This window comes from Solea solea, chromosome 14 (assembly GCF_958295425.1).
Source record: "Solea solea chromosome 14, fSolSol10.1, whole genome shotgun sequence".
Lineage (NCBI taxonomy): Eukaryota > Metazoa > Chordata > Actinopteri > Pleuronectiformes > Soleidae > Solea > Solea solea.
In genome coordinates, this window is record NC_081147.1 from 19,925,710 (window position 1) to 19,951,780 (window position 26,071).

At 41.1% G+C, this 26,071-nt stretch overlaps 2 protein-coding genes across 4 annotated transcripts; one reads left to right on the forward strand and one right to left on the reverse strand.

The window, feature by feature from the left end:
- Positions 1–22,916, forward strand: arhgef6 (Rac/Cdc42 guanine nucleotide exchange factor (GEF) 6). Of its 3 annotated transcripts, none has more exons than XM_058650100.1 (22): positions 1–363; positions 1,415–1,498; positions 3,257–3,341; positions 6,169–6,290; positions 6,465–6,675; positions 6,897–6,949; positions 7,761–7,864; positions 7,993–8,088; positions 8,972–9,094; positions 10,955–11,093; positions 11,230–11,289; positions 12,188–12,334; positions 13,384–13,470; positions 14,432–14,513; positions 14,926–15,038; positions 15,239–15,409; positions 16,666–16,686; positions 18,474–18,570; positions 19,697–19,783; positions 19,870–19,969; positions 20,212–20,266; positions 20,536–22,916. In XM_058650100.1, the coding sequence occupies exons 1-22, from the start codon at positions 199–201 to the stop codon at positions 20,656–20,658; spliced, it is 2,325 nt and encodes a 774-aa protein (XP_058506083.1). In that variant the 5' UTR covers positions 1–198; the 3' UTR covers positions 20,659–22,916. The 3 variants fall into 3 exon arrangements, with proteins under 3 accessions (XP_058506083.1, XP_058506084.1, XP_058506085.1); XM_058650102.1 differs by lacking the exon at positions 1–363 and adding an exon at positions 1,157–1,238; XM_058650101.1 differs by lacking the exon at positions 16,666–16,686 and having other exon boundaries at positions 4–363.
- A 441-nt stretch (positions 22,917–23,357) lies between these two features.
- On the reverse strand, positions 23,358–26,071 carry cd40lg (CD40 ligand). Its single transcript, XM_058649141.1, has 4 exons — positions 25,745–26,071; positions 25,136–25,163; positions 24,926–25,015; positions 23,358–24,840 (listed from the first exon to the last, which is right to left on the reverse strand). Exons 1-4 carry the CDS (start codon positions 25,940–25,942, stop codon positions 24,470–24,472), a joined length of 687 nt encoding a protein of 228 aa, XP_058505124.1. The 5' UTR covers positions 25,943–26,071; the 3' UTR covers positions 23,358–24,469.

Below are 26,071 nucleotides of genomic sequence, written 5' to 3' on the forward strand. Positions count from 1 at the left end.
TGCCTATTTGCCAGTAGGGGTGATCATCATCAGTTTGAAAGAGTAGAAACACCATCGTCCTTCCCCCACCGCCTCGTATTTTTTTTTTTTTTTTAACTTGTGGCAGAAGTGCGGATGTGAGTCGCATACTGATACGGAACAGGCCGCCAGTTTTCTTGCAACAGCAATGCGTGCTTAGGCAATGATCGTTGGGGAGCGATGAATCCAGAGGAGCAAACCGTAACGTGGTTAATATCACTGGGAGTGCTCAGCTCGCCGAAAAAGAATATAGCGGACCCGGAGGACTTTCTGAAAACATCGCTGAAGGATGGGGTCGTCCTGTGCAAGCTCGCCGAGCGGCTCATACCTGGCTTCACACCCAAGGTGAGAGGTTGATATGAGCTAACACAAGTTAACGAATGTCTAATGACCGACGGCTTTCAATAAAAGGGAAGGGAGTGGTTTCAGATGTAACTGATACCGAGAACTTCTCCCCGCAGCAGTTGGGCCTTCATACATTGTTGTAGTTATCGAGATTGGTCTCGTTGAGTTTTCATGTTTTCGTTAAAACACCGTACAGCGGTTGTCTACATCTGCTTTCTGTGGGGTTTACACTAAAGGGAATTATTAGATACGGTTTCCAGTGAAGCCCAGAGAATGTTCCGCATTCTTGACACAAGTGAGCAGGAGTGAACACCCACCAAAACAGAAGAAATTTTTAAGCGAGAAGTGCGTGAAACATACACACATCAGGAGACACTGAGCACGAGTTTATTTTAACGAACTCAGAGACACTTTCTATTATGTTAAGCGTTTGACGGCCCTAACATTGATAACGCTTCGTTACTGAGATGATAAAAGTTGATAATTATGAATAACAGTTGTACAGCTAATTCGTCACTTCCTCTTGAAAGTCTCTTTCAGACGTAAAGCGGCGTCAATGTAACCGGAAACCCAGAATTAAACAGGAAATAGTAACTTTTACCTTATATGTTCTAAAGTCATGTCTTGCTTGTTGTTCTATCTCGTCGAGTGTCTTTTTTCCCCACAAATGAACATGTTTTTTATTCAGTTACAATCAGCGAAAATCTAAGCTTCTCTACGCACCTTTTCAAATGTTAATTAATATTTTATTTTGGAAGTCAGAAAAGAGGGCGGATGCTGTGTTCAAATCGGGTGCACTTTACATTTCTGCTCTGTAAATGGTTGTGTGTGGAGACGCAGGAATATTTGAGCCACAGTTCCACTCTCTGTTTACTGTAGGTTACTTTGTATCACTACAGCACGTTTTTATGACACAACAAATGAATGTCAGGTCTGCAGGGAGCGTCAGACAAGAACGCGTGTCCAGTGTTTATAACCTACACTAAACCGAGGTGTTTGTTTATATATTTGTGTCGTGTGTGTGTGTGTGTGTGTCCGTGTGTCCGTGCAGTACTGCCAGGATCCGAGGACCGAAGCCGACTGCGTTTCCAATATCAAGGAGTTTTTGAGAGGATGCTCGTCTTTGAAAGTGGAGGTAAGTTACCTCAAGTGTGATGTTTTGTCTCGGACTGAGCTTTTCTCGGTCAGTAAATCACTCACTTAACCCTCTACGCCCACTGCGGTTCAAAGAGGACACCGTCAACATGTACTCTTGCTTGTATTGTGGTCTGCAGCTAGCATATGTTTTCTCCACACATGTGCCTGCCTGGCATGCTGTCAGTCACAGACCAGACCTGAGGGAAGCTGTTGGACTAGTATTGTGATGCACAACCTGTGATTCAACAGTGTTAACTTCCTCTTAACTTATCTTTCATGTTGCAGTGGCTTGTTTTTTGCTGCATGTCTTTAAAAAGTACAGAAAGTATTCAGAGCTCAAACCTCAGTTAAGGCTGCTCAGTTTCCCACAGGGTCAAAAACACTCCTGAATTCTGATCTGTATTCGAATCACCACCAAAATCTTAATATTTCTTCCTTGGGCCATACACGTTATCCCCAGAAAATTCCATCCAAATTCATAATTAACATAGCCCCTGTGGCGGAGGCAGGCCAGGGTTGCTAAAAATAAATACCTTTACATTTATAGGGGTCCAATCATTTTCAGATGTCAGCCTGTTTGTGACTGCCACACTGGACAGTCGTTTTCTTTTTGAGCTTTATAAATAATCCTCTCTGGTCTTGAATCACTTCAGTTGGTTTTCTTTAAACAGCCAATTGAGTCAGCAGGTCTGGCTCACTGCAAAGTCGAGTGGTTCAGTCGTTCCACGCAGCTGGCTTGTTATGTCTGGGAGGTCCCTTTTTGCCTTTTATCCATCAGCCCTGCCGTAACCCGTAATTAGAACGTTTGAGGTTTTTGAAGAGCCACTGTCAAAAGTATCAGTCGGCGAGCCCTGCCCATCCTATGGTCAGTGATGTGATCATGGTAAAGGGACTTTTTTTTTTTTTGTTGCTATTTTGAATTGTGCCCACTTGTCCTGTGACTACACAAAGAGAGCAGTCATACTGCTTTCACTTCTGCCCTGAAATGCTTAAAGAGGAAGCATCAATTTACTGCTCAGGGTTTTTGTTGTTTTATGAGCTGCATGGTATGATTTCTTTGCGCTGATTTAATCCAGTCAAATAGAGTAACATGAATTCATAACATGACTCATGTGAAACTACTGACCCCAGCCTCGGTCAAGGTCCCGTTTATTCTTTCCTTTTTGTTTTATCAGTGCGAATGGATGCTTTTTCCCCATCCTTTAAATACCAGTGGTGAAAATTCATTAAATAAAACATCATCTTCCTAGTATTTTTTTTTTTTTTGTCAATGTCAAAAAGCATGCTGTGTAAAAACTTGTGCTGATCCCATAACATCACAATGTAATGGTTACATTTGCTTTAACTCTGGATGAGGGTCTATACAACTCATGACCATGGCTGTACTACTCAAACGCTATATTTAAGATGTTTTATTTAAAATGTGTAACCTTATCTGCTGGAGGAAAGAAGATAGCAGTCTAAGACAGAGCGAGCAAGCCGTGAGAGATTGGGAGTGTAGGCATGTGCAGATCACAAATGAGTCTGGCACTATCTGTTTTTATTAAAAGTGCACAGCATGTCAGTTTTCCCGTTTGCTTTTCACTGTGCTTCTATTGTTTGTTGCAGCCTTGAGTAAGTCATCTGTCTCGATCTCTTTTTATTTGGATTGTATTTTCTTCCACATGACCTGATGCACTCCAGTTAATAAATTGTTTGGGGCTGCTTATTTGTTGAGGTTGTAATGCGTTGTCTTGTGCCTTTTCTATGTCTTCAGGGATTTGAACCGGAGTGGTTATACACTGGGGACAATTTTGGCAAAGTACTCACCACTTTGCTGGCTTTCAACTTCGCCACACAAGGTACGAGTTGCGATTTCTCTCTGTTTCCTCCATTCCCCTGTATCGGGGACTGTTTCCTAACATTGTTTTGGTTTGAAATTTAGAATGTTAGTGTAATGTTAGTTTCCCGATGCACCAAAGGGAAAAAATAGGCATCGACTGTCGAAAGTAATTCAAGTCATTTATAAATAAATAAATAAATGCGTCTTTTAAGTGTTCTTACTTCTCCGCTTTGTATAAGTAGTGGACAGCTGATGTCATTTGCATCATATATGTGCTATGATGGTGTTTTGGGTGGGCATATTGTCCAAGCAGCCATTCTGAAGCATGATTTGGTGTGTTACCTATGACCAGCTGGCATGACAGTGTGTGTTTGTGTCATGCTGGGGGCCATATTGTCTCATTTGCATCCATATATGCTCAATGAATAATGTGTGTCCTTTTTTTTTGTTGTATACGTTTTGTGCGTCCATATTAGGAGTGTTTTTGTTCAATATTGACACAGCTACAGCTTGAATTGATTGACAGTGTCACAGCACCACAGCAGTTGAGGTCTAATTGCTTTGCTTGAAAGCCCTTGTTTGGGCTGAACTGAAGAGGTAGATTCCTTCAAGTATCCAGCTCACGGTTGCCCTGAGATCCAGTGATATTGATTGTTTAGCAGGTTAACAAAACAGTCTGCCACCTCTGCATATGTGTTAATATACAGTAATGTTCAAGCCTGTTTTCAGATCATTGTATTTGTGACATACCTGGATTAGCTTGTGCCTGACAGCGAGGTGGTTATTTTAATGTGAAAATATCCTATTAATATTTGATGATTCATCTATGAATGTCAGGACGCCGTGTCAACAGAATGCTGCGGCTGTTTGCCAGCAGAGTCAGAGGTGGTGTTTTCCAATAATGAATACACTATGAAAACCCACATACATGTTCGCACAAGAACAACATCCTCACAATTAAGCAAACGTCTGGTATATCTTCTCCACAGGTGACTTTAAAAAGATAAAGTTGTCAAATAGATACATTTTCTGCTGCTCCTCCCATTTTTTTTTTGGATTTTTTTGCACTATGTTTGATCAAACTTTGTTGTGCACATCAATGGAGAGGGTAATGCATGCCACAGTGGCTCAGTTTAATATGCAGATCTTTGACATGCTCGCCAGTAGCAGCTGCTCTCCCATCTTCAGAGGTGAACAAGACCTCTGTGTTCATGCACCTGAAAGGCAGAGGCTTTATGTTGCATTATATTGATTCTATTTTCAGATTATTCTATTAATCTGGTTGGTTAAGAAGGGAATATGAAGCATATAGGGGGTGTTAAATAGTTGCCTGATAAGATTATGAAAGTTTGTTTTGTGTTGACAAAATGTTCTGTAAAACATCTCAACATCTGTTAACGGAGACACAAACGATGAACATGAATGAATGATCATATTTATAATAATTGTAATGAAATGTAAATATATTCCGACTCGCATGAACATGGGCCAGTGTCGCTTTCAAATGAACACCAGCACAACAACACCGTTGTCAAGGGGAAACACTGTAATGGGAGAATAGGACTGTAATTCCCATTCGGTCAGATGTTGAATCAGTGATTCTAATCTTGAAACCCTCGTGATTGTAGACACGTGTCTGTCCTGTTGGGCTGAAGGTGAATTTATATGATACATGTAATTCCATTAAGCTAAAAATGTCCTCAAAACATTTTTCTTAAAGTGAATAAAACATTTACTTTCTGAAGACTGGCAGAGGCATATAACCACGGGGCAAACAGTCCTTTTCCAAGCCTCGCTCCTCCCTCAGGAGTTTTTGTGTTGAGTATTTGTTGGTTTAAGAACAATACTTTGATCGCTGTCAGCGTACAGTAATTACAAAAGTAACCACAGAGCTTTACAGGATGACTCTGTATGTGGGGAGTGGCATGAGGGATAAGTGGGTCCCACCAGTACGTGCGGACTGTCCTGCTGATTTCAGGGTTATTTTCATTGCATCAGTTATGCCTCGCCGAGATGCACCCTGACGTCTCTGCGTATGGAAAACATCGGGGAATCTCTGGCTTTTCCATCTTTAACGTTCATGGACAGATTCCAGATGATGTGCTGATAAAAATCTGGAGGGGTATCACAGAAAGTGTTGCCATAACACATTTTAATGCCCCTCAGTGGAACTACATTCAAGCGAGTGTCAGTTCTTTGGCCCCAAGATGAACTCCGTATTAGATCTGAATTAGAAGGCCCGTGGTGCATGCTCATCCTCATTTGCTGTTTGCAATGAGATTAGACAGAAGGACCTGGCTTGCGTCCAGCTGGATTTGGAGAGGGATTTTTGTTTTTTTTTTAAGCCAGTGTGTTTGCACTTGTTCGTTTGTGTGAGGGATTGCACGTCATTGCAGGGCAGCCATGTGTCACTTTTCAAGTGAGTAATGGAAATAAAATTGCAACCTCTGTGAGAGCATCTCAAGAATTGCACTCTGTGCAGAACAGCTGGCAGATCCTGAACCTAAATCACTGCACTGTTCCTCTGCTGCAGTAGCTTTCTGATGACACAGTAGAGGCCTTGGCCGTCTGTAACATAACTCACCCGCCAGACTGCATTTTAGAGGAGAGACGGAGTTGTAGGAAAGTATGTAAAACAGTATGTTTTAATTAGTTGCACTTCCTGGACTGAGACATGTTTATTTTGATTATTTCTATATCTATATACTGGAAGTTGCCTCTCTTTTTGCTGCTGCTTGAGATATATGTATGTGTGTGTGTATAGTAAAGTTTGTGCACCTGTGTCAGATCATGTTCAAACACCTAAACCAGAAATAATAGGCTCCACATTTCTTCTGTGTCCTTAGACTGTGCGGCGGAGAGGTCATGCTCACAGTCCAGTGCCTCCTCTCCTAGTCAGTCAACGTCGTCACACACCGTCTCCTCTGCCAAATCCAAAGGCTCACTGCGTAGACAATCCAAATCACTGGTACAGTCTCTTCTATAGATTTCTACCTGTTGTGTCTTTGTGTTGTCTGCTCACTTCATGTCCTACATTCAGATCATTGAGTAAACCTTTGATCACAAAACACAAATAGAAAATATCGTATATTTGTACATTTGCACGCGTGTCGCTGACCGCGTCTGATCATCGCTCCGACAGGAGATGTCTGAGAACGGTGGCGGCGGCGGCGGGCAGTCGATGGTGAAGGCTCGCTTCAACTTCAAGCAGAACAACGAGGACGAGCTGTCGTTCAATAAAGGCGATATGATCCTTGTGACGCGGCAGGAGGAGGGAGGATGGTGGGAGGGCACGCTCAATGGCAAGACGGGCTGGTTTCCCAGCAACTACGTACGGGAGATCAAACCCTGCGGTGAGTCGGATCACACGAATATATGATCATGAATTTCTGGGCTTGATGGGACTTGAGTTGGCATTATTTATGTTCTAAGACGTAAAAGGCATTGTGTGCAGAAGAAACAGAAGTTTTCTAAAAATCCATAATAACAATAATGTATTTCAATTTAAGCAGGTTTTAAAAAAAACCGTAGGAACTTGGCAATCCTTCATGATGGATGTTTATTTCCTTTATAGAGAAGCCCGTGTCTCCCAAAGGAACTCAGCTGACCAAGAACTACTACAGCGTGGTGAGTGAATTATTATTTTGTGCCCTTTTCTTTTCCTGAGGTTGTATGGTCACAGTTTGAACAATGATTGTTTATTACATTTACATTTAAGCATTTAGCGAACACTTTTATCCAAAGCGACGTACAAAAGAGGAACAAGCTACATAGACGTAGTCTTGGTAAGAAATCCACTAGATGGAAACAGTGGACTGACGGAGGGTGAGCATGCCGAGGTGGATCCAAGTGCAGAAGGAGAGAGTGCAGGGGAGGGGGGGGTTTAGGCTAAGTGCTAGGACAGAAGATGCTCTTGAAAGAGCTGGGTTTTCAAGAGCTTCTTGAAGATAGACAGGGACGCCCCTGTCTGTCAAAGACAGAGTCTGACACACGAAGAGAGTCTGGATTGTCTTGTGCGGGGTGTTGGCACCGCCAGACGTCAATCCTTTGATGAACGGAGTAGTCCAGGGGTAACGTAAGCCTTTATGAGAGCATTTAAGTAGGTGGGAGCAGCCCCATGGAGCACTCTGTAGGCTAGCATCAGTGATTTGAATTTGATGCGTGTGGCTAAGGGTAGCTAGTGGAGCTCACTGTATTTATTATTTGAATAATAGCTTTCATTTTGTCAAAAAAAAAAGCTTCGCAACCCTCTAATCTGTGTGTGAATCCTCTAATTCAATGTATACTCTATTGTCCTCTTACCTTTTTAAGTGAGCTTAAATTAAAAAACAACAAGAACCACTTACTTTTTTTCTTTTCTTTTTTTTTTTAACGAACTTGTTGTTTTATTGGACTCTGACATTAACATGCTAACATTCTGACCGCGTTGCTGTTGCAGGTGGTGCAAGACATCGTGGAACATGAGCGAGAGTTTGTCAAAGAATTACAAACCCTGCTGACTTGTTACCTACGACCGTTGCAGGCCAGCGACAGTAGTAAGAAGTAAGTAAGCAATGGCAATGGAATTTATAATCAATGACACCGACTGCAATAATTTCATCCTCAACATCCTTTCAGTACTGAAGTTGAACCACACTCCTTGTCGTCTAATATCTGCTGTATTTGTTCAGGCTGACTAGTGCGGACAGCGCCACCCTGTGTGGAAACCTGGAGGAGATACTCACCTTCCAGCAGGGACTATGTGCGGCTTTGGAGGATTGTACCAAGTAGGTCCTTTTTCGAAGACCATTTTATTTTTTATTTTTTTTACCGTGCACACATACATTCGTATTTATTGCCTTCACGTCCTTCCTTCCTCCCAGACACCATATTCCTATTAGTTTCTTTATATTTTTTTTTTACAATAACTGCTGTTTTGTTTCAGACAGGCAAACGCATCACAGTCAACATGACACCTAAATACACCTAAAGTGTATACTGTCTTTATACAACTTCTTTCATCATGTTATGTGATGCATGCATTGCATGGGTGGGGAAACAGAGACATCTAAAATTACTGGAAGGAAATTGGGTTCATACATCACAAAGCGTTCTATTTGTGCCACATTGTTGTTTTGTAGGTGCATAATCAATGTTTTGTGCGCACACAATGGCTGCTCACATACTAAACAGCCTCTTCGTAGTAGTCTGGCAACCCTACAGTGTTCCCATATCAGTCTAGCGATCTGATTGGGTGATACGGAGGAGGTCAGTAAGTCAGTGATTGGTTGGAATTGTGGCGCAGACCGTACCACGTGCGAAGACACTGTTTTGTTTGTGAGCACTCGGGGATTATGCGCTCAGAAAACATCAAATAGGTGTACAAAACATGGCACAAATATAACGATAGAGTGAACAATGTACAGTCTACAATGGCTTTTTCATTTGTGCCAAACTCACAACTGTAATTTAAAATATATCTTATCTGATTAAAAATTACATTTTTCAAAAATGCTTTCTGAAAATGTCTTAGGATGGATAAAGCCAACAGAAATAATATCAGCCAATGCCTTTTGGTGACTGTGATATTATTGTACTTCGCCTTTTGGTCCACTTCTCTGACCTTGTCTCTGTGTGTCTGACCTTGTCTCCGTGTGTCTGACCTTGCAGAGTTCCAGAGGGCCAGCAGCGAGTGGCTGGCTGCTATTTAAACCTGATGTGTCAGATCAAGACTCTGTACTTGGCTTACTGTTCCAGCCACCCCTCAGCTGTGTGCATCCTCACTGACCACAGGTCAGCCCCTGCACACACACACACACACACACACAGCCGTACAGTAGATCACCGATATGAAAACATTCAGTGTTCACGGTCCTTTTTTAAAAATCTTTTTTGACTTACTGAATGTCAATCGTGCCACGGAAAACTTCACGAAAACAGAAACCACTTCCTTCAAACTATATTTTGACCCAGTGGTTCCCAACAAGAGGTCACATGATGAAGTGATGGTTCATGAAATGATTTACCGAAGTCGAAATGATACATGACAAAAACGTTCTCACACGAAACTGTATTCCCTTCTCTTTGTTTCGGCTTTTCAACTCCCATGTAGTTATTTCAAAGATATTCAAGTCATGTACTTTTAATTTAATGAGTCAAAGGCAGAAAAAAAATGCCTTTCCACTGTTTTAATGTTAATGTTACCTTTCTATTACCCTACGATTTTGAGGACGACTTAAATTGGTGACCTGTAGTTTAGCTGAGAGCCACAAGGTGTCAGGCGTTCCATCTGTAAGTTACCTGGAGGGTAAACTGAGACTGTGTGCAAACACAGAAGTTTAAATGGCTATGGTTTGCTTTTCAAATGAACTGCCTCGCCAGATTCTACATGAAGAGGTGAAGATAGAGATGCGGAAGAAGTCAACTGTTGACAGGATGTATACAGTTGTGGTCACAGGCGAGCGAGCCACTGTTTTTCATTCACATTAAGTGTGTTCTGCGTCTCATGAGCGTCTCTCACTAAGTTCGCAGGCAGAGCAGTGAACAGCTGATAAAAGCTGCAAAAGCTAAAGTGTGGACCTAATTTTGCTTTTAATGTTTTATTAAGGCAATTGGGTACATGTGTTAGTCATATGTGCTACAGTGACAAATGAATGGGGAAGTGTGCTTATATGTGATGCCAGGTTATCCTGACCTCATCAGTTATTAGTTTATATTTATTTTATTTTTAAATGAGCACAAATATTGCATTTATTATCAAACATGGAGACGAATTCAGTTTACCACATCATGTTGTCAAAACTGGGTTCCAGCAGGTTTAAGTGCAAGTGTTGAGCATGATTCTGAACTGAACACTGAGGTGACTTATCCTGAGAAAGGAAACTTCTCTAAGTTTCCCTCGTCTGAGGCTTAACAAACTCAAGAGTTTGCGATAAACCTGTTTTCTGAACAAGGGCCCCTGAGAAACCTGCTGTAGTTTTTTGATTCCTACGTGAACCCAAACGTGCAGTGCTGTCTATACACTGCACCGGTGACCATAGCTTTATAATCAATGTACTGTATTTCATAATACGGTCTCCTGCTATGTGTTATTTATAGTAAAAAAAAAAATATCGTGTGTGACTTTTTAAATTGCTGATTTTCAGTGTCAGGATTAGAGCTGCCACTAACGATTATTTTCATAATCGATTAATCTGTTGATTATTTTCAAACCAAACCTTAATAAATGTTGATCAGTGTTCGTCATACCTGGAAATGATGATGTTCTCACAAACCAAAATGATTGACTCTTAATGATTTCTTTGTTATCCAGAGCAAAGAAATGAGGAAAATATTCACATTTAAGAAGCTTAAACAATCGGAAATATTGTCTTAATCATGAAAAAGGCAACAAACCGATTAATCGATTATCAAAACAGTTGTCGATTAATTTAGTAGTCGATTAATAATCGATTAATCGTTTCAGCTCTAGTCAGGCTATGTTTTAGGCTAAGCCTTTTAAGGTTTCATGGTGCTATAAAGGTCTTATAAAATATTCCTATGTCGTCAGGATGCTCTGTATTCTTTATTTATTTTGTGTCTTTGGAGGGAAAAACCCCCCAAAACAATACAAGACATAAAGCGTAACTGTGTGTGTGTTTCTGTGTTTAACAGTGATGAACTAGACAAATTCATGGAGAGCCAGGGAGCAAGTGCTCCGGGGATCCTGACCCTGACCTCCAGTCTGAGCAAGCCCTTCATGAGGCTCGACAAGTATCCCACCCTGCTGCAGGAGCTCGAGCGGCATGTGGAGGTACAGGAGGAGACGCGTCGGAAATATAACGAGAGAGAGAGCCCGTCTCTCGCGCGTGGGCTATGTCACTGTGAGGGCGCCGGCTTGATTTAACCTGCTGTGTTTCATGTGGTGTCTTGATTTATCTTTACCACAGGAAGCCCACCCCGACTACGCCGACATTGTGAAGGCAACTGCAGTTTTTCGGAGCCTAGTGGTAAGTCTGGAAATCCAGTGGGCTTTTCGTGCGGAAACGAACCCTAGTCTGTATAAAGTTGGTTGATGTTGGTCTCCATATACGTTGAGCAGAGTCAAGTCTCCGTTAAACGAAACCTGTAAGCCTTTGACATCAATTCTCCGTCATGGTGTTATCGTGTGTAATTTAACAATCTCCAGTCAAACAATCAAACCACTGAACCATTCATTGTGGTTCTTTTTTTCCATTTGTTTACTACTACAGAGGGATTGCTCTTAAATGCCATTGTAATTTACAGAATGATAATGTTGTTCCTACAGTGGGTGTGACAGGAAATGCCATCTTTGAAAAGTTGGATTAGAAAAACGATCAACCGCACTTGCTTGTGTGCACATTTCCCTGGTAAAGCTCTGGGTTCTGTGTAAGAATAGGTGAGGTGACTCACACCTGTCTCTTTGACAGGGCTGCACAGGAAAGTGAGAGATAAAAAAAAAGAGGCACAATACTGACATTTAAAATTTGCAATGCTCAGTGTGTGTGTGTGTGGGGGTGGACGGGCAGCCAGGCCTCCCTACAGAACCATTTTTGTTTCAAGTGCCGTGGAAAGTTGCCTATGTTGCATTGTCACTTTTCCTGCCTGTGGGGGGAGAACCCCGGCATATCACCTGAAAGTAAACTACCTTATTTTATAGGTTTCTCCTTACACTTGTGACCGTGAAGTAATGAAAGTTATGCAGACATATGTGTCATAAACAAAAGGATGCGTTTTCTAAAGTTCGAAAAGATCCTCTGCTGCTTATTAAGAAACAACCAGCAAATAAAGTTTCTGTTTTTACAGAATCCTGAAATATTTTGTCATCTACGTTGACTGATTTTTACATTTGTGTCCGTGTTTTTTTTGTTTTTGTTTTTTTTTTAGACACAGTGCCAGGAACTGAGGAAGCGCAAGAACCTGGAGCTCCAGATCTTGTTGGAACCTGTGCGGGGCTGGGAGGGGGACAGTATGAAGAGCCTGGGTCATGTAGCCTACATGTCCCAGGTCCATTTGAAAAATGGGTCCAGTGAGGTGAGACGCATGTGAGATTTTACCACATCTAACATCAGTGGTGAAAAAGGAAAAAGTGATATTGGAGGCATAGCACTAAATTTCCCTCTTTTCGCTCATCTTCACAATTCTAACTGGACGGGGCACGAGACAAGAAGGCGGCTGGTTTGAATCCCAGTTTGACCATGTGTCTCTGTGTGTGGAGTTTGCTTGCTCACCTCGTGTGTGTGGGTTCTCTCCGGGTTCTCCAGCGTCCTCCCCGCTCCAAAAACATGCAGATTAGATTAAATTAACACTCGATATTGACAGTAGGTGTGATTGTGAGAGTGAATGGTTGTTATATTGCCCACACGCTACTGAAAAGTTGTGTTTTCACACTTTTTTTTTTTCTCTAGACCGGCCCCCTCTTGACCAGATTAGACGCTCATTGGCCCTCAGGTCATTTGAGTTTGACAGCCCTGGTCTAACCCCCCAACCCCCATTTTTTTAACGTTTTGTGATGAGAATGCATGTGTTTACGTTCATCCACAATTTAAATGTGAATGAATGGGTTTTTATTTCCTACAGTCTATGAATCACATGTGCTTTTACTAACTCTGTATCAAAACAGGAACTTAATGTCAGTCAAACGCAGGCTGAAAAGCCTACTCCTTTTCTGTGTGTGGTTTCTATGTGGGGGGGTCGACCTTATTTGATGGTTGGAATAAAGCCCAACGTATACATTTGGATTTACCATATTTTGATCACTGCCAACCACTTTCCAACCACCGTACCACTTTTTTTTTTTTTACATCTCAAACTCTTCTTTCATCTCAAAGTCTGCTCATCTCAATTTTCCAGCACAGTGGGGCACAAGTGGGGTCTGGGTGCAGAATAAAGTGGAACACATTGTGTTTTCATGAACAACATGATGAACGGCTTCAGCTGCTCCTCACAGTGCAAATACAAAAACAACGGCTTCAGGAGAAAACCTTTGTTTAACCAGCTAACTAACAGTTGCACGTATGTCCTTGGCGTGATCTCGTTGCAACCCTAATTAATAAAGAACCCTAATTTGTTCATTCTTACAGGAAAAAGAGGAGCGTTATTTAATGCTTTTCCCCAGTGTGTTGGTAATGCTCTCTGCCAGTCCCCGTATGAGTGGCTTCATTTATCAGGTGAGCGACTGCGTATGTGCCTTTCATCTGTTTGCACGCACACACACACACACACACACACACACACACAAAAATGCTAATCTTTCTTTAATCTCCAAACAAACGACTTTTACAATCTCCACATTTTCTGTTGCTTAAACTATTTGAGTAACAAAAATATTTCTCCACAGTGATTAATAGTGGTCAATGGGATTTTATTCTCGGCACTCACATAAGTGCCGACAAAAAAAACTAAGTAAATGAATACATTCATTATTAAAACTAATAAAAAAAATCACTTAACCAATTTATTAGACCACTACCCAATGAAAGGTTTATGCCACAGCTGCCTTAAATTAACAGCATTGCTAATTATCAAAATTATATTTTTATGGTTCTGTAATGGTTAATACACCAGCATGTAGAAGCTCTTTAACCAAAGTGGTATTTTTAATGCTAAAATATAATTATTATTGTTACCCATTTGCATTGTTTGCAAATGGACTGTTTTACAAAAAAAACCTGAAAAAAAAATTAGTAAAGCACACTATTATTTGTCAAATTATAGTTATTTACTTTTTTTTAGTGGTTTAGGAGGTTTTAGTGGTTGAATATCCTGTTTGATTGATTTCCAACTTCTGAGCAGGTTCAAATTTGGGTATAAAAACATGTTTTTCAAAGATTTCTATAAATATGTGTGTTCTCTCATTTTTATGACAGGTGGTCTAATAGATTTGTTATTTATCTATGCCACTCATTTCTATAGTTTTATGCAATGAACACACAATTGTTTTCATCATCAATTATTTTCTCTGTTCATTAATATTAGTTGTTTGGTCCATAAAAATCTTAGATCATGTCCAAAAACGTTCATATAGCTGTCATGGTGGAGCAAAGAAACTTTTTTCTTTACTCAGAGATAAAAGTGTGTCATGTTTATATCCGGTGACTTATTTCTTCTCCCTCTCATTGTCTCATTCAGGGAAGACTGTCACTGACGGGCACAACAGTAACAAGACACGCCGACGATGCCGACAGTGCCCACTATGCCTTTGACATCACAGGTTTGTCTCTGAAGCTGTGGAGGAGAAAATATGACCCGTCTTCTTTGGCATAGCTGAGGATACGGCAGTGTCATAACATACTATAATGAGTCAAGTCCCAAGTCAAGCAGTAGCTGGTCTTCATCTGGTGTGTTAACCTGTTTAAGAAAATGTACTTCCAAATAAAACACAAATCACAAATAATCAAATACATACGGACATGTGATGTGATGGCTTCCACTTTACATTTAGTCCATGATTACAGTGTTGCAAAACAAACTGGGGAAACTTTATTATGTAGATCGTGGACGTGACCTTTAAGTCTCTAAATGGCACCTGCATACCATTTGCATGTGCTTACTCTGCACGATTCTTTGCCGTGTGTAACTTTCCGCTTGTCTGTGTTTGTCCGTTTTGTGTTCGTATGTCGCAGGAGGCGCTGAGCGCGTCACTGTGCTCTGCAGTAGTTCACAGGATTTGCAGGAGTGGCTGGAGCACCTTCAGCCCTTCACCAAAGGAGGAAGCCCAGCAGGCACCATTTCAAAGGTTAGGACAGATGCACAACCACACACACACACACACACACGTGGAATAAAGTCAATCCAGTACTAACAGCAAACCTTGCTCACTGTCAAGGTGTGAACACTCATCCTGCGGGTGACAAATATTACTGTCATCTTTCGCTGCACACACCGCAAATGCATTTGCCCCGCACTTCTCTTACTTGCTTTTATTGTCTCATGTAGACTGTAGAAGGAAAGCCGCTGAGCATGCTCGGCACCTCCACTCACCTGTCCCACCTCGGCAGCATCAGCCGTGGCCCCTTGGAACCGCCAAAGACCAGCAAGCCCTGGTCTCTCAGCTGCCTCCGTCCTGCACCCCCCCTGAAACCCTCGGCGGCTCTGGGCTACAAAGAGGTAGGCGGATGTAGCGCTGCACAAACAAACCTACACAATGTGCATTTCCGGTAAGCAGTCATGAAGTCACTCTGAAACCACAAGGCTCCCTCTTCTTCAAATGTGCCCCCCCCCCCCCCCCCCCCGTCTACTTGATTCAGACCTCTGGTATTGCTGCTTGACACGAAGACTTCCAGCAAACCTTTGATTCACCCTATTCAACCTATACAAGCACTCCAGTATAAATGATAATGGATTTTAATGGTTTCGTCTTTGCAACAAAACCGCTATTATCCACCCATTAGTGACATTTGACACGTTTTAAAATAGAGGTGGGCGAGACAATCGTCTAAGACAATATCGTCTAAGACTGTTGTTTTTAAAGAAACGCGAGGATTTAAATGACTTTTTTTTAAACGATAAAACATGCGCTGACACTCCACACAGCAGCAGTGAGCCGGATTCAGTGTCACATGACATGAAAAAAAAAGTTCTGCCCGGATGATGTGTCAAGAACAAGCTGCAAGAACTCCCAAACGAGGGCTGCGAGAGAATAATAATAATGTCATTACTGGTTACATGGTATTATTTGAAACCCTCGGCGGTCTACGCCATTTCGCTTTGAATAAGTTCATTCCAGTAAACAGCAGAGGTATTGCTCAGTTCTGACTGGCACCGAGTGACCTACTGGTTTACCCGCTACTCACGCGCGATGACGGCCGGTTCACCTCGAGATTCACGTGGGAGGTGAACATTTTCACACAGTCAGCACTTTAGAAACCCCGGATTGCGATTGCCCACCCACACTCCAGCACTGTGTTAAGGATTATGGTTTCTGAACACCCGTGTCCACCGTGAGAAGAAAACAGACTTGTAGCTGCAGAGGGTGCATGCATAGAGCCTGGGTTGAGACCCTTCGATGGGTCATGGGAGATTTTTTGGGGGGCCTGCCAAGTGAATTTATATCATTTTCCTCCAGCTTTTTACTCAAGATTTATGTGTAAATGTTTTTAAAAAAAATAAAGGCAAACATACTGTATATCTTAACTTTACCGAAATGGCAGTTGTCAGACGCGTCGTGATGGACTTTCCTTTTTAAAAAGTGTGTCCCCATACTAAAGGTTTAGGAAACACTTAAAAGATAAGGTGAGCTGTAAAGAGGGTGTGAAAAAAAAAAAAAAAAAAGTTCACCATAACACTCTATCACGTCTTTCTCTCATCAAAGTTTTTATGCACATTTCCCGTTTTTCTCTCTTTCTCCATCTTGCCTTCTGTAGAGGATGTCTTATATCATGAAGGTAAGGGTAGATCTCACTCTGGCTTTTTCTGTGTGTGTGTGTATGTGTGTGTGTGTGGCCTGCCGGTATGCTGTTGCTCTGTTTTCACCTCTCCTTCACTGTCATCTGTTGGTTTCCTGTTTCTGTGGCACTGCGTGTCTGCATTTTTTTTCATTCTCACTCTGGGGCGAGAGCCTTCTTTGACTGACTACACAAAGAAAAAAAGAAAAAAAACTCTCTGGTGCAAAAAAACATGCATTTTTTCTTTCTTTTTTTCTTTTTTTTTACTACAGGTGCTATTTTTGGAAATGTATGTAGTGAAGTTGGCTGTCGTTCAACCCTGAGCATACTTACACGTGTACCACAGTCTTTAATAATCAGCAGTGCAAAATGGCGTCAACGGTTAGATGGTGTCGTTGGTTTCCTCTTTCTTGAAATCCATTTATCAGACATTGCAAAGTGCATTTTCTGTTTCTTCCCAACAATAATGCTATAGTGTGGTGTTAAAGCAATACTTCACCGATTAGCATTTAGCTTTGTAGCACTAGAAAAAATTGTATTTTTGAAAAATTGTGCTTCCCAACCTCAGAGTTGAGAAATATCTTCAATGTCTTCTTCTTCTTGTTTAGCGTAGCTGTTAGCAAAGATGGCGGACACTGTTTACATTCTGGGAACGAGGTCCCGTCCCCCTACGAGTGGGTCTAAAAAGTGCATAATTAGCATTGTAGGACCTCATTCCCAGAATGTAAACAGTGTCCACCATTTTTGCTAACAGCTACGCTAACAGGAAGTGTCAGTGGAGGGCACCTAACAAAGACAAGAATGATGATATTTCTTAACTCGGGGGAGAACTGACGTTGGGAAGCACAATTCTTTTTTTTTTTAAAAATACTACCCCTATTGTAGTAACACAAAGCTAAATGCTAATTGGTGAAGTATTCCTTTAAATTCAATTAACACACTGTTATATGTCACTATTTCTTACACACTGGAACTTTGGCCTCTTCAAATGTTCCTCACACACAGTTATGATTCAGTTGTTTTTCTTTTACACCTGTTTTCCTGTTTCGACATGGTCGTCTAAGCTTCTCCTTTCCAGCCGAGGAAGGCCACGTTAACAAATGACATCCTGTGAGGTGTTAGGAGAGTATGTCATCCTCGAGTCACACGCTAGCACCGCACATTCACAGGGACATTTCAGTTGCTGTTTGTTTCCTGAGTCGATTTAATCACGTAACGCCTCATGTTTGCTGTTCTAAGAAGAGGGAAAAAGTAACTGTGACTGTTATCAGATGGGAAAAGTCATTCATAAAAACCAGATAGTTGTGGTTTGATATAGTGTTATGTTGTTTGTGTGTATAAGGGTGGAGATATATCATATCTCGACTTATCAGAGGTATCCTCTCCTGTCCTGACCGACGTCAGCGGTGGGTAAATGTCTTTTTAATGTTAATTAAGTTACAAAAGAGGTTTTTTTCAAAATTAAATATTAGGTTTTCTTTGTGCGTGTTTTTTTTTTGTATCACTCTGTAACGCAGGACTCATATTAGCACAGATGGCTCACATGGGGCGCTTTGTTCCCCAGTCATCACCACATGCTTGCCTGCCTTGTTTGTCGATGGTATTTTGTTCTTTGATGTTTGTTTTATAAGGGACGTGCGTCCCTGTGAGCTTGCGTTCTGTTTGGTTTGGAGTCTTGCCCCCTTTTTACAGGTGTGTGTACCTTTTGTGTGTAGCGTGTGCATGCGTGAGCGTCTCCGTGGAGAGAGGTGGACTAATATTTGATGCCGCCACTCCTTTCCTTTTAGGACTCCAGCAAGAGTCCGCGGCCCATGAAGAAGTTCCTGCCCGGCAACAGGAAGAAAGAGCGGAAGCCCTCTGATGACGAGGTTCACATAAGGAAAAGTAGGGTGTTTTTTTTTGTTTTGGTGTTATTTTGGGGTGTTTCTTACACACTATGATATATATTATGTTATAAGCAACATTTTCAGCTTCTTCAATGTGAATATTTTCCACTTTGTCATTTTTCAGCTTCTTTAATGTGAATATTTTCCACTTTCTGTCATTTTTCAGCTTCTTAAATGTGAATATTTTCCACTTTGTCATTTTTCAGCTTCTTAAAATAATATTTTTGACTTTCTGTCATTTTTCAGTTTCTTAAATGTGAATATTTTCCACTTTGTCATTTTTCAGCTTCTTAAAATAATATTTTTGACTTTCTGTCATATTTCAGTTTCTTAAATGTGATTATTTTCCACTTTGTCATTTTTCAGCTTCTTAAAATAATATTTTTGACTTTCTGTCATTTTTCAGCTTCTTAAATGTGAATATTTTCCACTGTCATTTTTCAGCTTCTTAAATTAATATTTTTTACTTTCTGTCATTTTTCAGCTTCTTAAATGTGAATATTTTCCACTTTGTCATTTTTTACCTCCTAAATGTGAATAATTTCGACTTTGCCATTTTTCAGCTTCTTAAATGAATATTTTTGACTTTCTGTCATTTTTCAGCTTCTTAAATGAATATTTTTGACTTTCTGTCATTTTTCAGCTTCTTAATTGTGAATATTTTCCACTTTACATTCAACACTGTTGTCCATAAAGGCAAAGAGTGGAATTATTATCAGTATGTATATATGTATATTTTTTTCCTCATCATTGTTTCTGGCATCTGCACAAAAAATAGTGCAAAATGCAAAAGTCCTTATGATTTGCTATTTTAGCATTGCTGTCATGACCATACAGTGTAATTACTTTATAGGAACAAATACAGGAAACATGTAGTCAGTTTTAAAATAATAAAAAAAATAGCTTATCCTAATAAGAAATCTGAAATCTGAAATCTGAAATCCTAATGAATGTTTTCTGTGTTTGTCCTACTCTCTATGACTGACGTAAAAACAGCAAAGCTGCGTGTGGCCTTTAGACTTTAACACGGTGCTGTACATGTGACACCTCAGCATCCTGAACGACACTCATGAAACTGTTCAGTGTCATTTATTACTTACATTGATCATCTGTGGTTTTGACAGGCACGGCTGCTCTGGAGGAAGATGCTCAGATCCTGAGAGTGATCGAGGCGTACTGCACGGGAGCCAGTCTGCACCAGACCACCACAGGTGTGTGTGTGTGTGTGTTTTTACTCTGATACCTTTTGTACATTGCAAGTTTGTACATTCATTTGTGTGTGTGTGTTTGTGTGCAGCGGTGCGGAAAGAGTGTGTCCCTCAGGTGCTCCTACCAGAAGAAGAGAAGATCATTGTGGAGGAGATGAGGAGTAACGGGCAGACGGTCATTGAGGAGAAGTGAGCGCATTGAAAATTTGACTTTCGACCTTAACTCAAAGTTGTTCGGACAAAAGTGATTTTGTCAATTGATTTTCCACCTTGATTTCCTCTGTAATTAGATTCAGAAATATGTTATTGATCCTATTTGAGCCGCTGAGGCTTGTATCTCGGTTCGGAATGACCTCAGCTTGGACGTTCATGCCGCGCGGACTTTGTTGTTACAAACCTTAACCAAACCGCTGTCTGCGTGTTTCTTTCAGGAGCCTCGTTGATGCTGTGTACGCATTAAAGGATGAAGTTCATGAACTGAAAAAGGTGCGAGTTTTGTTTTGACCATGAGACTGACCGATGATTCACAAACACCGCGTGTAACTTTCCGCCTGTGCTGCTTTACTAATGGTTGTTCCTCGTGAAATCGCTGTAAAAGTGTCCACGAGTTAATATATATATATATATATATATATATATACATATGCTATTTATTAAATGTTTATATATTGCTTATAAATGCAAACCTGGGCCTGGTCATTTGAGTTTAAGGCACATGGCTTCTAAAACATTGCCATTTTTTTTTCATTTTACAGGAGAATAGGTGGATGAAGCAGTTTCTGGAGGAGGAGCAGAAGTCTCGCAAAGAGCTTGAGAGGCTGGTCCGAAAAATGGCCAAGCAGAAGAACGACTGCGCTTGGGAGGACAGCAGCCACTGAGCGTGCCCCCACAATCATCAGTGTGCCTGTTGCTTGTATGGATACATTTTACTGTATGTGAGCGTGCGTGCAGAGGGACAGGGAAGTTCCAGGCGCGCTTGTATATGCGTGTGTACGGCCGTGTTTGCGTCTCCATATTTCAATCTCGCGTTACAAGAGTCGGACTGTTGCCCCCCCCCCCCCGGCCCTTTTCTTTCCGACGATGACACTTGGAGTTTCTTGGCTTTTTAAGTGCTGGAGCTTGATTTGATGTCTCACATTGAACTCTTGTCTTCCTTATCCGGCCTCACAAGATGAGACTACGAGTGTATGCCTTTTTGCCTGAAGCAGCTCATTGAAACACAGACTGGTGAAATGGGACGTTTCAAACATCACGGCTTGTCCGCTGCCGGCACTTGAAAACAAAAATACAGTTCTCTCTCTCTCCGTTTATTTTTGCTTTGGTTTGGCAGCAGATTACGAAAGCCATGGAGTCCAATATGTATTCTTTTGCATGCACTTCTCTCGCCGTTACCAAGGGGAAACCATTGTCTTCTTTTGCGCATGTTTTGATGCTTTGTCGTTGTCATATTTTATTTTGTTTCGAGGACCCCCGCTCAGTGGGGAAATAGGTTTATTGTGCTTTCATGAGTGTGTGGCCTTTTACGTAACCTTCTTGACAGTTTACATCACAAGTTTCCAGACTGATCTGTCCATCAGGTCATCTCGTTTGTCGTTTCCCGATGCTTCCTTTGCCGGAGTCTGTGTTTCTACAGTAGAAACTCTGCATCAGAAATCTTCACACATAGTCAGTCCTAAGCTATCAGGGATGCAGCGGCATCGTAAAACGGAAGAGGGTTAACTATGTCTCATTTATCACACGAGTACTCAAATCGCCCCCCCCGCTCGTCTCACTAAAGTATATCCAATTATAACCCTTGCCATATTATTTGAATAGCCTAGCTTTATTTTGTATTTTTATTTTATTTTTTTGAAAGGATATCTGTTTTATTTATTGCACACCCATTTAATTGTGGTGTTTGCCTTTTGTAGATACACTTTCACTGCCTTCACGCCTGCTCCGAACATTTGTTAAAACTACAGTGATGTGTGGAGGCAGGAACAAAAAAACAATAGGAAACATGACTGTAATGTGGAGTCTGACTGGAGAGTTTTCTTACAGGTCTGTGCCGAGCGGAGCGAGTCGGACTGACGACATGTATCGGATTGGCGTAGAGTAGCGTGTTATTGTTTAAGTGCCTCCCAAAGGGGTCGATAAACTTGGGTGAGTTTAAGACCAGACTGGGGCCTCGATGTGTGATTTGCATCGAAAGTGTCAGAGATGGATTACTGTAACGGCTCAAGCTTAACGGGTGTATATCAGGTAGGGGCGAGGGTAAGGGGAAAAAAAAAGAAAAATAAAGGAACAGGGCTCTGCTCGGCGTTTTTAAAGAAGTGCCGTCTTTTGCAAGGACCTCCCTGCGGTACATGTCCTCATGAGCTCGACTGTGTGCACTGTCAGCACTGTTCTCTATTCGTGCTGTGGATGCGTTGGACGCTAACGAAATGCAATAAGTGACTGCTTCACTGATCGACCTCTTTAGTCTCAGCATGGTAGGCCACGTTTTTTTTTTTCTTGGAAAAATTGCAATAATGAATGAATTAACCCAGATTATTAACCAAAACAAACAAAAAAAAGGGCTGTGCTGTGCGTTTGTTGTGTTGCCTTTTATTTAATCCAGTCTCTTGGTCCCAATCTTTCATCCAAATGTTGTATCGTGTACTTCTCTACAGCGAGGACATATCACTGTGGTAAGGTACAACACGGCAGCGCCCGGTTACATCCGTTAACAGCCAGGCTAACTTGTACACAGCTGCTGGGCTGGATGTGCGACCACATTCTCTGCTGCCTGTACAGACGTGTGACTGTCTCACTGCGTCTTTGCTGTCGAGATCAAAAAAAAAAAAAAGGCTGTTTGCTCATTCTGTCTTTTTACGGTTTGCGTTCACGTATCACATACTGTAGTTTTAAATCCCAGTGGCCTCATCAAGCACTTACTGGTGGGGAGGGGGCTGAACACGTGGTCTGTGTGAAATCACGTCTCAAGACCACACTGTGTGTATTGTTTTTTTTGTTTTTTTCAAAGGTTCTATGCAATTATTGTTGTTGCGATTATTGTGATGCTTTTTTTTCTTTTTTTTTTCTAGACACTCTGTACTTTGTTTGGTATGGTCATTCTTTTTATTAAAAAAAAAAATATATATATATATATATATATGTATAACAAGTGCAGTTGTTAGCCTTTTGACATCTGTTTCAGCAAAGTGATGAACGGAAAACGTTTGAACCACCACGTTTATCGTCTGCGTTTCCCTCTCGTATTCTGCATTGGTTCAGTGTGGAAAACCCAACGTGATGGGCTTTTCCATGCAGCAAGTGCGCTTCAGGAATTTGTAGGTTGTTCAGTTTTGGTTGCAGGAAGACTTCACACGGTGGAAGGAGTGACTAGAATAGATGACATCCTGTGAGAATGTGTCGCCTCTGCATCTATACACACCTCCATAGATAATCATAGTTTCCGTGCTAGGGTTTGTAACTTGCACTTGTTAGATTTGAATGGCGAGGGGACGGGAGGGGTGGGTAGAACCTTTTTTTTTTATTTATATATATATATATGTATATATATATACATATTAAAATTGTATTACTCACTTATTATTAGTCACTGTGCAGGTGGAAGTTACAAACTCAGACCTGTAGAAAAAAAGTGCAGCCAGTCAAGTAGCACTAGACCCACTTATGGTAATAGTCACGCAAACAGTAGAAAATTGAATTTCCATCAGTGGCTGCAAGAGCCATGACAAGATTTGAGATGTCACAGTGATTTGGAATATATTTCACATGGTTGTAGATTTAAAAGAGGTCGATACTTAATCTGGGTTAGGGTAAAACATAATAATAATAATAATAATGATAAAAAAAAATGTGAAGGGAGTTCAGACATTTCCTGTTGGGTTTTATTGTTTGTTTTTATGCCATCACTGGCTGCACCTTGCATGACTATTTACAGAAGTGGGTCTATAATCATTTGTTTTGCTACCCGACTGTCGAGAATACGTTTGTGCGATCAAATCCCCTGACAACGATCGAAGAATATTGGTTAACTTCATACGCCGTGTGAAAATGAATGTAAACCAATGGCTGCCTGGAAATGAATGAAATATATAACCCAAAGTAGAAAGTGCAGTTTCCTTAAGAAACCAAAAAAAAGGAGCAACAAAGAAAGTCAGACTTGTATTGCAATTGCGATTGAAAGTGTCTTTTTGTGTCACTGAAAACAACTCGTAGTTTGACGCACATACACATTGGTGTTGCAGAGCGGGGCAGTTAAGCCTCTCAAGTGGTAACTCATCTCGAGTGAGACTGACTCTTGCGGCAGAGCCTCATGAGACACTGCACGTTTGCTCGTGTGGCTTCTTGTGTCCTAGAAATTTCAAACCACAGTAAAACCAAATGAGCAAAAAATTTGCCGTACACTTTGCAGTCTAAAGTTTGGGTTCCTGAGTAGCTCGTAGAGGAATAATACATAATAAATATAGAAGAGTGATTCACAATACTGGCATATATAAGCACAAAATAACAAACAATTATATGTCATTTAATAAATTATAGTCCATGAATGTGGCCTCGGCTCTGAAATCCACAAAAAGAACGAGGATCGATCAATCCGCAGTGTTGAACGTTGTTCTCAAGCAGATTCACTGCATCTCCAAGTCCGGGCGTTTGAATGGGCTGAGGTCCACACACACACACGTGCTCATACGGACGTCCCTACAGTTTGTACATCCCAAAGACTGTGACTCTGTCGCCGTAGTCCACCAGTGAAAGGTTTTCTATCCAGACGCTCAGCTGGTTTCCCTCCTCTAGTGTGACCACCTCTCCCTGTGTGGCAGTGCACATATGAGGAATGCCAGTGCGAGCGCCCAGGTTACAGTAGGCCTCCATCAAAATACCCCCAACCTCCCCGTTGCTCTTCCTCAGCTTGACTCTGCTGACCTGCGGCTTCACCGAGTCGCCCTTGGAGAAGGTCACTCTGGAGTAGACGTAGTAATCACCGGACTGCAGCACCGTCAGCCAGCTGTCCTGGTAGTAGTTGATGTTACTAAGAACCGAGTGCTTAATGTCCCACTGCAGATAACCACCTGGAGACAGAGGGAGACATTTATTAGTACAAATCATATTTGTTTATTAAAGAAACTAAATGTTTGTTAGAAATGTTTGTCTTACCTGTGGATATTTTAGATGTACTTCTGTCAACTGCCATTCTTGCCAAGGCTTTGTAGTAAGTTGATTGTTTTTCTGATGACAGAGCTGCAGCTGGAGGAGAGAGTGAGAGTCAACACTGGGTCACGGACAGATTTCCTGACTGCATTTCTGTATGAATACATATTTTCTTTAAAAAGAAAAAAAAAAAAGAAATAACATAAAGAATTCTACCTTTTCCTGCAGCTGGGGGATGTCTCTCCTGTAAGAATAAATCAAGACGAGCGGTTAAAGTTGGTGCACTACGACAGGTATGAATGCAGATTTTTCTAGTGATTCATTATTGTTGATCATATTTCTGTCTTTGCTCTGTAAATGTGACAGGACTTTGTGCCTTGTGTTCATATTACACCTCACCAGCTCTATAGAGATCATTTCCTGTGCTTCGTATATCTATAAATGAGCTCTATTTCTGGGTTGACAGCAAATATGACCAGTGGCTTCATGTATTTAAATTAAAAAAAAGTTTATTTTCAACACACATATATGTATATATATATATATATATATATATATATATATATATATACATGTGTGTGTATATGTATATATATATATACATATATATATATATATATATATATATATATATATATATATATATATACATGTGTGTATATGTATATATATATATACATATATATATATATATATATATATATATATATATACACATGTGTATATATATATATACACACACATCTACATCCAAAGGTCCAATGTAAAAAAATATTTTCATGTATTCAAACTACTTCAAAATGTATTAGAGACTCTTTTTCTTACCTGGTCATTGTTGTACAGAAAGATGAATCCTCCGACTGACAGCAGTAAATGTAGCACCACGACAATCACCAAGAATCGGACGAGAGGCTTGTTGTGGCCCGGCGTGGTCATTTGAGCCGGGATGAGGACTGGATGGGACCTATTGAGGCGCGGAGGCACCGGCGGTGGAGCCATGCTGGTCTGGTAAGTGTTGATCATGGTAGAGAGTGGTGGTGGTGGTGGTGGTGGTGGAATCTAAAACTGCCTGGCGTCCGTGACATCCCATGCACTTGTGAGCTTCTGTGCTCTCAAGCATCACAGTTTTACTCGCTACTTCCTGGAAGCTGT

Bases quoted from the DNA above. Each gene is read 5' to 3' on its own strand.
- arhgef6 (XM_058650100.1), top strand. From the start codon at position 199: ATGAATCCAGAGGAGCAAACCGTAACGTGGTTAATATCACTGGGAGTG. The intron at 7,865-7,992 runs GTAAGTAAGCAA...GTATTTGTTCAG, and splicing joins GCCAGCGACAGTAGTAAGAA to GCTGACTAGTGCGGACAGCG. The intron at 18,571-19,696 runs GTAGGGTGTTTT...TGGTTTTGACAG, and splicing joins CGAGGTTCACATAAGGAAAA to GCACGGCTGCTCTGGAGGAA.
- cd40lg (XM_058649141.1), bottom strand. From the start codon at position 25,942: ATGATCAACACTTACCAGACCAGCATGGCTCCACCGCCGGTGCCTCCG. The intron at 25,164-25,744 runs GTAAGAAAAAGA...TTATTCTTACAG, and splicing joins TTCTGTACAACAATGACCAG to GAGAGACATCCCCCAGCTGC. The intron at 25,016-25,135 runs GTAGAATTCTTT...TCTCTCCTCCAG, and splicing joins TCCCCCAGCTGCAGGAAAAG to CTGCAGCTCTGTCATCAGAA.